This window comes from Quercus robur, chromosome 11 (assembly GCF_932294415.1).
Source record: "Quercus robur chromosome 11, dhQueRobu3.1, whole genome shotgun sequence".
Lineage (NCBI taxonomy): Eukaryota > Viridiplantae > Streptophyta > Magnoliopsida > Fagales > Fagaceae > Quercus > Quercus robur.
In genome coordinates, this window is record NC_065544.1 from 44,669,672 (window position 1) to 44,682,425 (window position 12,754).

General features: G+C 34.6%; 1 protein-coding gene across 1 annotated transcript; it reads right to left on the reverse strand.

The window, feature by feature from the left end:
* Nucleotides 1-1,216: 1,216 nt before the first annotated feature.
* Nucleotides 1,217-6,307, reverse strand: LOC126705409 (glucan endo-1,3-beta-D-glucosidase). The gene is made up of 5 exons (XM_050404406.1): nt 6,083-6,307; nt 5,069-5,733; nt 3,462-3,791; nt 2,216-2,519; nt 1,217-1,541 (listed from the first exon to the last, which is right to left on the reverse strand). Exons 1-5 carry the CDS (start codon nt 6,153-6,155, stop codon nt 1,504-1,506), a joined length of 1,410 nt encoding a protein of 469 aa, XP_050260363.1. The 5' UTR covers nt 6,156-6,307; the 3' UTR covers nt 1,217-1,503.
* Nucleotides 6,308-12,754: the final 6,447 nt, after the last annotated feature.

A 12,754-nucleotide genomic window follows, 5' to 3' on the forward strand; every position in this document is an offset into this window, starting at 1 on the left:
TGTCTAGGCCAATGTGGATGCTCTGAGAAAGCAAAAGATGAACACGAGGATAAGCTCGACTAACATGACACCAGTGAATCTACCACCTAACTTAAGGAAACAATGACATGCTTTGGGTACCTTGTATTGTAATAACCTTGGAGTTAAAACTTAAAAGTATCACATAAACAGGGAACACTAAAAATGGGAAAGAGAATTTTTATTAGCTATTGTACTTTCGGTAAATGCAAGTTGCTCAATAATTTAATTGCATTCTTTATATAGTACTTTTCCATTTCCATCAATCTCGAATCAATCCTTGGTTTAAAGTCCTCTTAACACCAAACCCATCTGATTGTATTCTTGATTTCGAGAAAAATTCTTGACAAACAGAATTTGTGTTTGTTTTCTTTCGAGCTATTCTGTTCTTGTTAGTGTTTGTGTTGCTAGTTCGTCTTTTTCTACAGCATAAACAAGAGGGCCACTCGCAAAAGGAGAATGGTACAGAAGCCATCAATAATGCTGTTCTTTATAGGAACCACTATGGCAGATCGATTACTACGTTTTATCAGACCAGAAGCTATGATTACACTTCAGACCAAAACAATTACTCTCTAGGAATGGTTTTATTATTATCACGTAAAGAAACAAAAGTCACAACATCAAACACGTGGTATGTTCACATATGAGTTTACTGGATATGTTTGTAAGTTATTGACATGGTGGGGGCTGCAGCCTGCAGGAATAATGGAAGCTGTCTGTACTTATAGGCATCCCAAAACAATTTCAAGTGCAAGTTAATCTCTAACCTCTTACTAGGTAGAGAAATATTGTTGAAGGGATCATGAAAGTGTAGTCAAGATACTTAGCAATGAATCGAACTTAAAAGGACGAAAAATGGAAAAAGAACTCATTTTTTAAACATTTTTGTAGTCTATAAAAAATGTGTATTAACGTAGTGAGCTGGAGGTGTTATCTTATGTAACGAATATATGCAAAATCACTAATGCATACATGCATATTGGGAAGAGTTTTACATACATCTGTTGTATATGATTTTTCTGATGAGCAAGAAAAATTCTTGCTCTTTCATATGAGGATCATCTTGATGGACCATGTGGCTTAGCCGCCAAGTCAAAAAGAAAATGTTCGTTGCATATTGCCATGTCTCTCGAATATGGACAGGTAAAATTATTGATGGCTTGAAACATAGTTCACAAACTTATAATAAGACTCATTTTAGCCACTAAAGTTCCTCATGACATAATTGCACTTTTATCTCGCACTTATCTTTAAGCTAACATTACTTTATCAGAACAAGGTTTAAAAGTATGACTGAGAGCTACACTAACATACAACCAAATTAAAGTAGGAAACCGAAATTAAAGTTGTAATCCTTTACAATTAAAGGTAGAAATAAAAGGCACACCCTCAAATTTTATAAATTTATTTATATATTAGTTGATAGATCCCTGCAAAAACAAAATCTTCTTTTTTATATATCTAATGAGACTGCGCTGCCTTTCAGGTACTCCCACCAGGATAAATGCAAGGATTGTGACCTTCAACCAGAGAGAGAAAGAAATAAATAAATATAAAGAAAATACAACTTAGAGGACTAGCAAATGACAAAAGGAACTAGCAAGGAATGTTTTGGGGAAAACTCAAATTACAAAAACACAGTCTCTACAAAAGAAGCTGGTTTTAAAGTATATAGGGCAGGAATATAGCACAAAAATTGAAAGCCCTTGGCCCCATGCCCTAGCATCCAGTCCTATTCCATTAAACTCATGAAGAAAAGGGTCATCAGATATCAAAAGTTGTTCTCTTTTATATTTCTAATAATGTAATCGTAGCCATAAGCACACTGAGCCCACAAAAAGAATCATGCCCTTGGCCCATGCTCTAGCATCCAGTCCTATTCCATTAAACTCATGAAGAAAAGGGTCATCAGATATCAAAAGTTGTTCTCTGAACCCACAAAAAGAACCACACCTTTGTCTTAAAGTCCATCACTATAATTGAAAATTGACTATATTCCCAGAATTATTCTTCCACGTTCATCTTAAGAGTTAAGTCACATGACACAAACCCAACAATGACACAAGATGCATGCAAATGGATCATGATATGATTTTCAATATTTTAGCATTGCTTTATATATTTATTTATAGGTTACCATTGCTTTTATGTTTCAAAAAATTGAAGGATATAGATGGCAATAAAGAACACTTACTAGGATTTGTGGATGTAAGGACTGCCGTTTGTGAGAAATCACAGTTCCATGGATTCTTTCCCATGGTTTGGTAATAGAGATTCATGGCATAGGAAGCATGTGATGATACAGTGTTAGGGTCGAAGCAGGCACCCCCCGGTTGGATGGGACCGCAATCAATGCCGTGGCTACAGGCATAGTCAAGATTTGCCTGCAATAGAGCATCAGAAACGCCATTCTTAGGAACACACCAGCCAGTTGCTGTTGGTTTAGGTAATGGAGTTGACGGACTAGTGGATGGAGTTGTTGATGGAGTGGATGGAGTCTGAGGGCACACAAAAATAAAAGCAATGTTAGGACACATTATATTGATTAGAAATGCATATATGCGATGTCTGTTTTCTTCTACATCCCATACACACAGACAAATTACAGAGGAAATTAAATAGAATTCCTTCACATCAGTAAATATTCCAAACCCTAAAGATTGAGATGATTCATGTTAAAGCAAGTAAGAGCTAAGATATACGTGAATGTGACTGCAACTTTAGAGACACTGTAATAAGATCCCCCAAATTTTTCAGAAGTGGCACTAATGTCAATAATTTTTTCTTATTCAGAAAATTTGCTCACTTTCTCACAAACCCCAACAGTCTTGAGTAATGATTAAACTAGTACATGCACAATCCATGACTATGCAAAATATTCTTAAGCATTTCCATTTGTGCATCATATGTTAAAAATGGAGCCATTTCCAGATCAGAAAGTCATGCTTTAGGTCGCTACCTCTACTTTTTTACACCAATACTCTTTAATAAGGATGAAATCTTTGCTTTCTAAAAGCTTACAACTAGCTACCATGTGCAACTTATCTACAAATTAGACATAGTGCTAGCCCTTAAGAAAACACATTGATGACCAAAACTAGGATCATAAAAAAGTTTCCGAAAATTGGGTCATGCTTTCAAGGCTATTTTAAAAAGCAATCTCTTTATGATTTTAGTGGAAGTTGTTTCCACAACATATGTGATTTTTACACGCCTAAAGAGAAACATATTTATTCCTTGAGCTACGTGTCACTCCCGTATTGTTTTGTTGGTTTTTTCTACCTTTGGTTCTTAGTCCACTTCATAAGCTAAATTTATATTTTAGATTCATCAAGTGTTTGACTGTTTGTGCACATATATCAAAACTCCTAGTATTTCTCAGGCACTCCACTAAGATACAAATTGCAAGTTACTTCTTCACATAAAAGTTTGCTTCTCACCTGTGCCTGGCTAGTCTTTGAAAGACCAACATCATATGTCATGGTCAGATCAGGCTTGTAAAGACCAAATGCTCGTTCGGAAGCTGGTCCAGGCTTCAAATCCTCATCATACAGTGCAAAGATATACGTATCCACGGATTTTCCAGGCATTAGAGGGGTCCCAACCAATGATCTAAGGTGAGCAATCAAATTCCCATTGTAGGCCCTTGCATTCTCCACACTGGGTCCTACTTCATTGCTGTCCCCACCGTATGGCCAACCGGTCTCAGCAACCATAATCTCAACATCCTTAAATCCCATTGAATTCAAAGCAGAACGTACAGCATCTACCTGCAAATTGTCAAATGATAATCAATCAATCAGCTTTCAAGCACTGATTAAAGTAGTTAAAACTCAATTAGCTCGCAACTGATATGCAATGCACCAATTATTAGACTATGAAACCAAAAGGGCACCAAGTTTAGCACATAATTAACAATATAGCCTTATAATCCTAGCTGTTCTTCAAAGATGTCAGATACAGTTTACAAGTGAGCTTAAGGGCCCACAATATGTGTTAAAATCACAGTGACACGTCCACCATAGAAATTAGACATTTGGTGGGCCCTATGGTGAAAATTTTTGGAGTCTTTGAAACCATCAAGAGAGGTGACTTTTCCGCATATAGTCCATTCTTCAACAACCAATAATAATTGAGATATTGGAAGGACTTATCTTCCATTATTGCAACTTTGCAACGGGCAGCCTATTACTATTACATAGCTCAATATGTCACATCAATTGCACCCCAACAGTCACATGGTTTCATGAAAAAAAAAAAACGAAGGATTACCATGGATACCAGGAGTAACAATTTTGCAAGAAAGGCTAACACCAATCTAACTAAGGTAGCAAATTAGGAGTACTAGAATCTAAGCTAAATTTGATGGATAAAAATCCTCTCTACTTCAAGTAAAATGGAAAAAGTCATTCCACTATTTACGATTTCATTTTTTTAATTATTAGTAGCATTTAAAATTTTAAATGAGAGTAATTATTCAGTATTTCCTTACATTTCATAAATATAGTATATCACACTAATTAAATTTATTGCGGAACTCACTATTTATGTGAGAATAAAGAACATGGTCCCAAATATTGTATAATTTTCCATATAAGAGAATTTGATCTCAGTTTTTTAATACACTTAACATTCTCAATGAACTAATTGATATGTTACTAATCGCCCCCAAAAATAGAAAGAAAAAAAAAATAGACATTCATTTATTATACATTTAATATCCACCGACTCTATTTATTGCCACATGAAGTTCAAAAATTAAGTTATAAAAGTTTGTAAATGATATTTAGTAAAATTTATAGTATATTTTTAAAGGTTTTTTATTTTATTTTTAGGAAAAGCAAAATCTCGTTAAAGTCCACGTCAGTGACAGTGTTAGTGGACTAGTCGGCAAGCAATGGATAAAAAATCATAAAATTACGTAGGTTGTGCAATGCAAAGGTTGTCCTATGGTAATCTTTTTTTGTTGACTTACACGTCAACCTTTTTAAAAAAAATAAAAAAGAAAATATATTGGGCCGTAAGCCCAGCCCAAATAAAAACTCACCTGAGCATCGAACATGTTCAGGTATTTGATTCCATTCCCCGAGTCGACTCGTCCCGCGTTGGGCTGGAAAAGGCAAAACGCCAACGTTTCAGGCCTGGAATCGCTCTGGTACGCAAAGAAAGGGTAGGGATTGATCGCAAATGGAGACCCATTGTCCTTTTGGAACTGCAACAAGCCCTTCAACGCGTCCTGGAAAACCGGGTTGAACAACCCGGACGAGGGCGGATCGGACTGAGTCAACACGGCCATGGAATGAACCGTCGAGACCTTCACTTTCCCACCGAGGGACACCGAGTTGAGGGCATTCTGGACATTTCGCATCGCCGGAAGTAGCTGCGAGATCAACCCTTGGTCCATCGAGCTCATGACCTCGTTCCCAACTGTGATGAGCGTGATGTTACTGGCCGGGTAGTAAGGCAACACGTTCGAGTTCACCCACTGAGTCGCCGCGTTCGGATCGGAAGCCAGATTCGGAATGTCGCCGTTGCCGGCTCCGACGACGATTCCGATTCCGGTGTTCGCGAGTGCCTTGATGATCGCAGCATCGGCGCCGTAGAGTCGAACCTTTCCGATCGCCGTCGATTTGAGGAGACTCGCGGTTGCCGCAGGCGGTGGAAGATTGTCGGCGACTTGGCCGTAATTCACTCCGATGAATGACTGAGACTCTGTTACAGTGAAAACACAGAGAGTTATAAGTTATAACGCAATTCAACTCGAACGAGTCAACTCGGGCGAGTGAGAAGAAAATATAAAACTGTGGGTAACGGACGGCCAAAGCGACGTCGTTTATTGACGCGGTGGCGTTCGTGCCGTCACGTGTTGGAAACACTAAAAAATTCGCTTTCAGATTTCAGTTACAACTTCCAAGTTGTTGTTCCTATCTAAATATATTAGTACAAAAATAACAGCTTAATAAATTTCACTTCACTGAAATTCAAAAATATTCTCGAAATCCAAGGAGGAAAGAAAAAAACAAAAGTAACAGAATGATAGAGAATTTTGGAGATAACGAACCTGCGAAGTTAAAAGCGGTGGTGAAGAATGAGAGCAAGAAAAGCAGTGAGAGGTGTGAAACCGTTGCCATCATTTGTTAAGCAAAGCAAATGGGTGAAACCGAAAGAGATGTGAATGTTTTTTTGCAAGAAAACGATAAGAGAGAGTGGTCTATATATAACGGTAGGATTGGAGGGTGGGTCTGTGTGAGAGTGAAAAATTTTCCACAACCGTAGCTGGAAGGGACTTTGTGGAGTGGGACCTCTCTGTCTCTGTGTGTGAATTGAGTTTCCATTTTTGCAATTTAACAGTAAGAAAAGGAAGGGGCAAAATTGGAATAGAGGAAGAACTGTGTGCCACGCGCGGATGGTGTTTGTAATGGACTGTAGAGATTGGTTTGTTGGGATTGGTGTGCACGTTTGAAATGCTTGTGTAGTATGGTAATAACTAATAACTAATAAGTGAGGGTTGAAAAGTTTTTACAGTGAGCTTTTGTTTGAGTTTCAGAATTTGAGTAACGTTGTTGAGTATTTTATATATATATATATATATATATATATGTGATTAAAAAGGTGTAGGAAAATATGTATAATGTTGTTTAAAATGCTCAAAAGTGTGTTTAAACTCACTTACCAAACACCTCTTGAGGGTTTGAAACTGAGAAATTAATGGATGTTGATGCTCTGTTTATTTTGAAAATAATGCTTTTTGGAAAATGAATTATAAAAGTTTTTTCTATAATTTTTTTCTTCTTTTTTCTGTGTTTGTTAATAACTTTAAATGAGTTGAAAAACAGTTTTGTTAACTTCTTTTATTTAATTTATTGTGAGATAAAATTATTTTTTTAAAAAAATTTAATGAAAAACAATCTTTAAAAATAAGTCATACTTTTTATATTAATCAAAGATAGTTTTTTCTTGACTTTTTTTTTTTTTCTTCTAATATTACCAAATACTATAAAAAAAACTATTTTTACACGAAAAACTAAACAGATTACTAACCCAGATACCCAATTAGTAATTTTATATATAGGAAGCAGGAACCACCCTGCCCAATGTTTCTCATTCTTCACTTCAAATTCAAAGGTAAGAAATTAAATTCGATACATTGAATAAATTTAGGGATACAACTAAAATTTACAATATGCAAGAATGGTTGACTCGTGACTGTGAGTAGAGAGCACTTTCAATTTCAATCCACTACTTATTGCATAGACTCTTTATTTCTTTTTCACATTTTTCACCTCACAATCGACCATTTTAGTAATAACTTATGTTCTAGAAATTTACTTACACAGCGGAAAAAGGATCCCTTTAGTAGATTAAAAGTAAAGAGGTCAATTCAATGTATCAATTGCACAAGATTTTTTATAATAATAATAATAATAATAATAATAGGAGATTTGAATCTTAGCTCTAGATGAAACAATACTATTAAACTACAAAGTTCACATCAATTGCACAAGTTGATTGGCTGTAAAATGCTTCAAAAAGCTTTATATTAGGAACGGCCTTTTTCAACTTTAATGTTAGTACTTAGTAGTACTCTATTTTTTTTTGGTCGTTCGTGTTAAGTGGGAGATGGAACAGTGACTCAAAAGAGAGAGTATCCCGTGGTTGTGACTCAAGTTAGGGGTGTACAAAGAGGAGAGGAGGCCACATTCATCACTTTTACATTTTCCTTCTTTGCTGATAGAAACCAATCAGATTCAGCTACCACATTACCAACTAGTACTAGTAAACCGACACATAAACATTCAATAATTTTTCATTTTTTTGTAATGTCATATCCCATCTTACCCACAACAATTCCATGCATTGTTAACCCCAGCCAGACCTCTAATTTTTTAGACTTGACTGTGTGGGACTCTAAGATGGTGACTTGCTCCATCTGGCTGTGTTATATTGGGTTTGGAATGGCTACCTAAAAAAAGATGAGTTCCTTTTTGGCGGAGCTCAGCAACTCAACTGCACATAAACATGGCCGGTGGCAATGGGAACAAAGACTTCCAAGTTCCAAGTCGTGATGAAGTCAACAACCATTTTTATATGTGCCAAAGCTTTCCACAAGAGAGAAGAAAAGAAATAATTGTTTAGAAAGACTGAAAGGAAAAAAAGATATAAGAATAAAGGTGTGGAAATGAAAATCTTTGTGGAGAGCTTTTTATGGGACCATATATGACAGGTTCTATTATGTAACCTACTATTCTAACCTGGAAGAGTAATAATCAAATATATAGTACTTTTCAAACGTTTTAACTGGTCATTATCTCATAATAATTTAAAAAGGGGGTGGAAATTTTGCGTAATCATTAAGCTACAAGGATTTAAGACTAGGGTTCTTGGTCATAGTTGGGTGTTACATTAAGAAATGACTCAAGTTTTTAATAGGTACCACAGAATTAACAGAAGTCCTATACTTGGTATAGAAGTTTTAAAATGCAATGCATTTATGCATCAATTGGAGAGGTTAACAATGCGTGTGGGAACAAAGACTTTCAAAACCTTTGACGCTTTCCAAAAGAGAGTTCTTGACTGAAACAATTTTTTAGAAAGACCGTAAATCTGTAAGGATAAAAGATAAGAATAAGACCTTTGAGTTTTTGCAAGGAAAGTAGATAAGAATAAGGTCCCCTCCAACAATCCCAAGGTGTTGGCTTAGTTGTTCATAAGGCCTTGTGATATCCATAAGAGCTTGGATTCAATACTTCTTGTTAGTATATCAGGGCCACCCCTAATAAATTTCTCCCTATAATTGCCCGGTATGTGTCGGATAGGGGACTATACATGCCTAATGAAATAGGTAGATGCTCGAAAATGTCATTATTAAGTCCACATTTTTAGCACTTGTAGGGTAGATGTCCTATCCATACTTCAAGAAAGCATGTCTTGACTTTACTATAAAGAACATGTCTCCTTAAATGTGCCAAGCATTTCAACATCAATTTTGGAGGGCTTTACATGGTAACCCCAATGTTACTTGTGTAAAACCCAAACCTCCAAGACATGAACATGATATACTAATAGAAATGAATTCAATTAATCAAATTCTCAAAATTATTAGTTACTAATTTTTTTAATAACGAAAAAATGGGTAGAGAAAGGCAATCTAAGTTGGTTTCTTCCACCTGAAGTAACTTCCAAGGCGCTTTCCATTGTGGGATTAAGACTTGGGACACCTCCCAAACCCATAGGAGTTAGCCCATGATAACTAGACAAACCACTCCAGTGGTATTAATTACTATGAGATTTATATAAACTGATTAAATAATAATGCATCAATTACCCAATGTGTGTAGGATGGGAGACTACACACGTCTAATGAAATAGTCAAATACTTGAAGATGTCCTTGTGAAGTACACATTTTTAGTACTTGCAGGGTTGAAGGTTAGTCCATACTTCAAGGAAGCATGTCTTGACTGTTTTTATTTATTTAGGAAAGCATGTTTTGACTTTACTATAAAGAACATGTCTCCTTAATTTTTCAACATCAATTTGGAGGGCTTACACGGTAACCCAAATGTTACTTGTGTAAGGGGTTTCCCTGTTTGGGATCCTCATTTTTTTAGTTCAAAAATATCACTACACCCTTATGTTTAAATAGAGATAAAACTAAAGGAGAATCTAGTAAGAATACAAATCTAACTTCTACTAAAACATTGCCTAAAAAATAAGACCATTTTCCTGTTAATTTTCAAATTGTTTTCTCTACTTATAAATTAGATTCGCAAAATAAAAATTATATATATATATATATATAATAAAAATACTTTTATTTTGCTAAAAAAGAAAGTATTGTATGCGCGAAGCGCGTGTAACGAGACTAGTTATTATTATTCTTGTATTATGTATGTATTTGTGTAAAACCAAAAAAAAAAGCAGGCTTTTGGGCTACGGTCTGGGGTGTGGCTAGAGGCTAGTGGCTACATTACCTCATCTCCTCGATTCAAAGTTCAAAAAAACCAGTTTTTTTTTGTTTTGCGAATTTTGTAGACTCCACGCGATCAGGAAAAATTTATTATTATTAAAAAAAATTTAAATTTTTTTTTTTTTTTTTTAAAATTTTTGTGACAACTCTAAATTTTTTATGAGTCTAACATAATTAAAGTCTAGACAAAATTTGGCAACAAACTTGGTTATAGGCTAAAACTATAACTCCATTCAATATATTTTTTTTATTAGATGTGAATTTTGACAAATTCACCATTTAATTACATTTTCTTCTTATATTCTTCATATTTGCAAAATTTCAAGAAGATAAAAAATAATAACTATGTCATCAATCATATGTTTAAATTTCGAGTTTTTGTAGTCTAAAATTATACATAAAAAAAAATAAGTTTATAGATTAAATAGTAAACAACATCCGATTGACATGAAATTTGACATGTGTTTACAAAAAACATGTAATTCAACGGTTACATTTTCAAAATATATAACAATGTTAATTTGTTTCAGGAGAGTTGTAGCCAAAATTTGTCCTTATAGTTTGGTTAACTTAACAATATATTAGGTCCTTACCAAAAAAAAAACAAAAAAAAGTCCAAGAAAAATTTTAACTAAAATTTTGAAAAAGGTGTAACGATTTTAAAATAAGAAAATTCGTATAAGGAAATTGTAAGATTTTATGTGTTTTTGTGTGTGTGTGTGTGTTTTTTCTTTTTTTGGTCATCAAATATACGAAATTCTCTTTTTATTAGATTTTGTATAATTTAAATTTTTTAATGACAACTCTAAAAAAATTTTCTAAAACCGCCATTAGACCCAATTACCCAATTATTGAATAAATTTAGGATACAGCTAAAATTTACAATATGCAAAAATGGTTGACTCACGATTGTGAGTAGTGAGCACTTTCAGTCTTCAATCTACCACTTATTGCATGAGACTCATCATTTCTTTTTTTACATTTTTACCTCTTACAGTCGAACGCTTTAGTAATAATTTATGTTCTAGTAGAAATTTCCTTACGCAACGGGAAAAGGATCCTTTTAGTAGATAAAAAGTAAAAAGCCCAATTCAATGTATCAATTGCACAAGGTATTATTATTATTATAATAGGGGATTTGAATCTTAGTTCTAGATGAAACAGTACTATTAAACTGCAAAGTTCACATCAATTGCACAAGTTGACTGGCTGTAAAATGCTTCAAAAAGTTTTATATTAGTGAACGGTCTTTTTCAACTTTAATGTTAGTAGTACTCCATTTTTTTTTTCGGTTGTTCGTGTTGAGTGGGAGAGGGAACAGTGACTCGAAAGAGAGAGTAATCCTGTGGTTGTGACTCAAGTTAGGGGTGTACAAAGAGGAGAGGAGGCCACATTCATCACTTTTACAATTTCCTTCTTTGCTGATAGAAACCAATCAGATTCAGCTACCACATTACCAACTAGTACTAGTAAACCGACACATAAACATTCAATATTTTTTCATTTTTTTTGTAATGTCATATCCCATCTTACTCGCAACAATTCCATGCATTATTAACCCCAGCCAGACCTCTAATTTTTTAGACTTGACTGTGTGGGACTCTAAGATGGTGACTTGCTCCACCTGGCTGTGTTATATTGGGTTTGGAATGGCTACCTAATAAAAGATGAATTCCTTTTTGGTGGAGCTCGGCAACTCAACTGCACATAAACATAGCCGGTGACAATGGGAACAAAGACTTCCAAGTCATCATGAAGTCAACAACTATTTTTATATGTGCCAAAGCTTTCCACAAGAGAGAAGAAAAGAAATAGTTGTTTGTGGAGAGCTTTTTATGGGACCATATATGACAGGTTCTATTATGTAACCTACTATTCTAACCTGGAAGAGTAATAATCAAATATATATTACTTTTCAAACGTTTTCACTGGTCATTATCTCATAATAATTTAAAAAGAGGGTGGAAATTTTGAGTAATCATTAAACTACAAGGATTTAAGACTAAGGTTCTTGATCATAGTTGGGTGTTACATAAAGAAATGATTCAAGTTTTTTATAGGTACCGCAAAATTAACAGTAGTCCTATACTTGGTACAGAAGTTTTAAAATGCAATGCATTTATGCATCAATTGGAGAGGTTAACAATGCGTGTGGGGACAATGACTTTCAAAACCTTTGACGCTTTCCAAAAGAGAGTTTCTAGACTGAAACAATTTTTTAGAAAGACCGTAAATCTGTAAGGATAAAAGATAAGAATAAGGCCTTTGAGTTTTTGCAAGGAAAGTTGATAAGAATAAGGTCCCCTCTACCAACCCCAAGGTGTTGGTTTAGTAGTTCATAAGGCCTTATGATATTTATAAGATTTTGGATTCAAAGCCTCTTGTCAGTCTATCAATGCCACCCCCAAGGAATTCATTCCTATAATTACCCGGTATGTGTAAGATAGGGGACTATACATGCCTAATGGAATAGGCAGATACTCGAAAATGTCATTATTAAATACACATTTTTAGCACTCGTAGGGTAGATGTCCAGTCCATACTTCAAAAAAGCATGTCTTGACTTTACTATAAAGAATATGTCTCCTTAAATGTGCCAAAGCATTTCAACATCAATTTTGGAGGGCTTTACATGGTAACCCCAATGTTACTTGTGTAAAACCCAAACCTCCAAGACATGAACATGATATACAAATACAAAAGAATTCAATTAATCAAAATTTCAAAATTATTAGTTACTATTTTTTTTTAATAACAAAAAAATG

Coding starts and splice junctions, on each gene's coding strand:
- LOC126705409 (XM_050404406.1), bottom strand. CDS start 6,155: ATGATGGCAACGGTTTCACACCTCTCACTGCTTTTCTTGCTCTCATTC. Junction 3,792..5,068: donor TGAACATGTTCGATGCTCAG/GTGAGTTTTTAT, acceptor GACAATTTGCAG/GTAGATGCTGTACGTTCTGC. Junction 2,520..3,461: donor CAAAGACTAGCCAGGCACAG/GTGAGAAGCAAA, acceptor GTGTGCCCTCAG/ACTCCATCCACTCCATCAAC.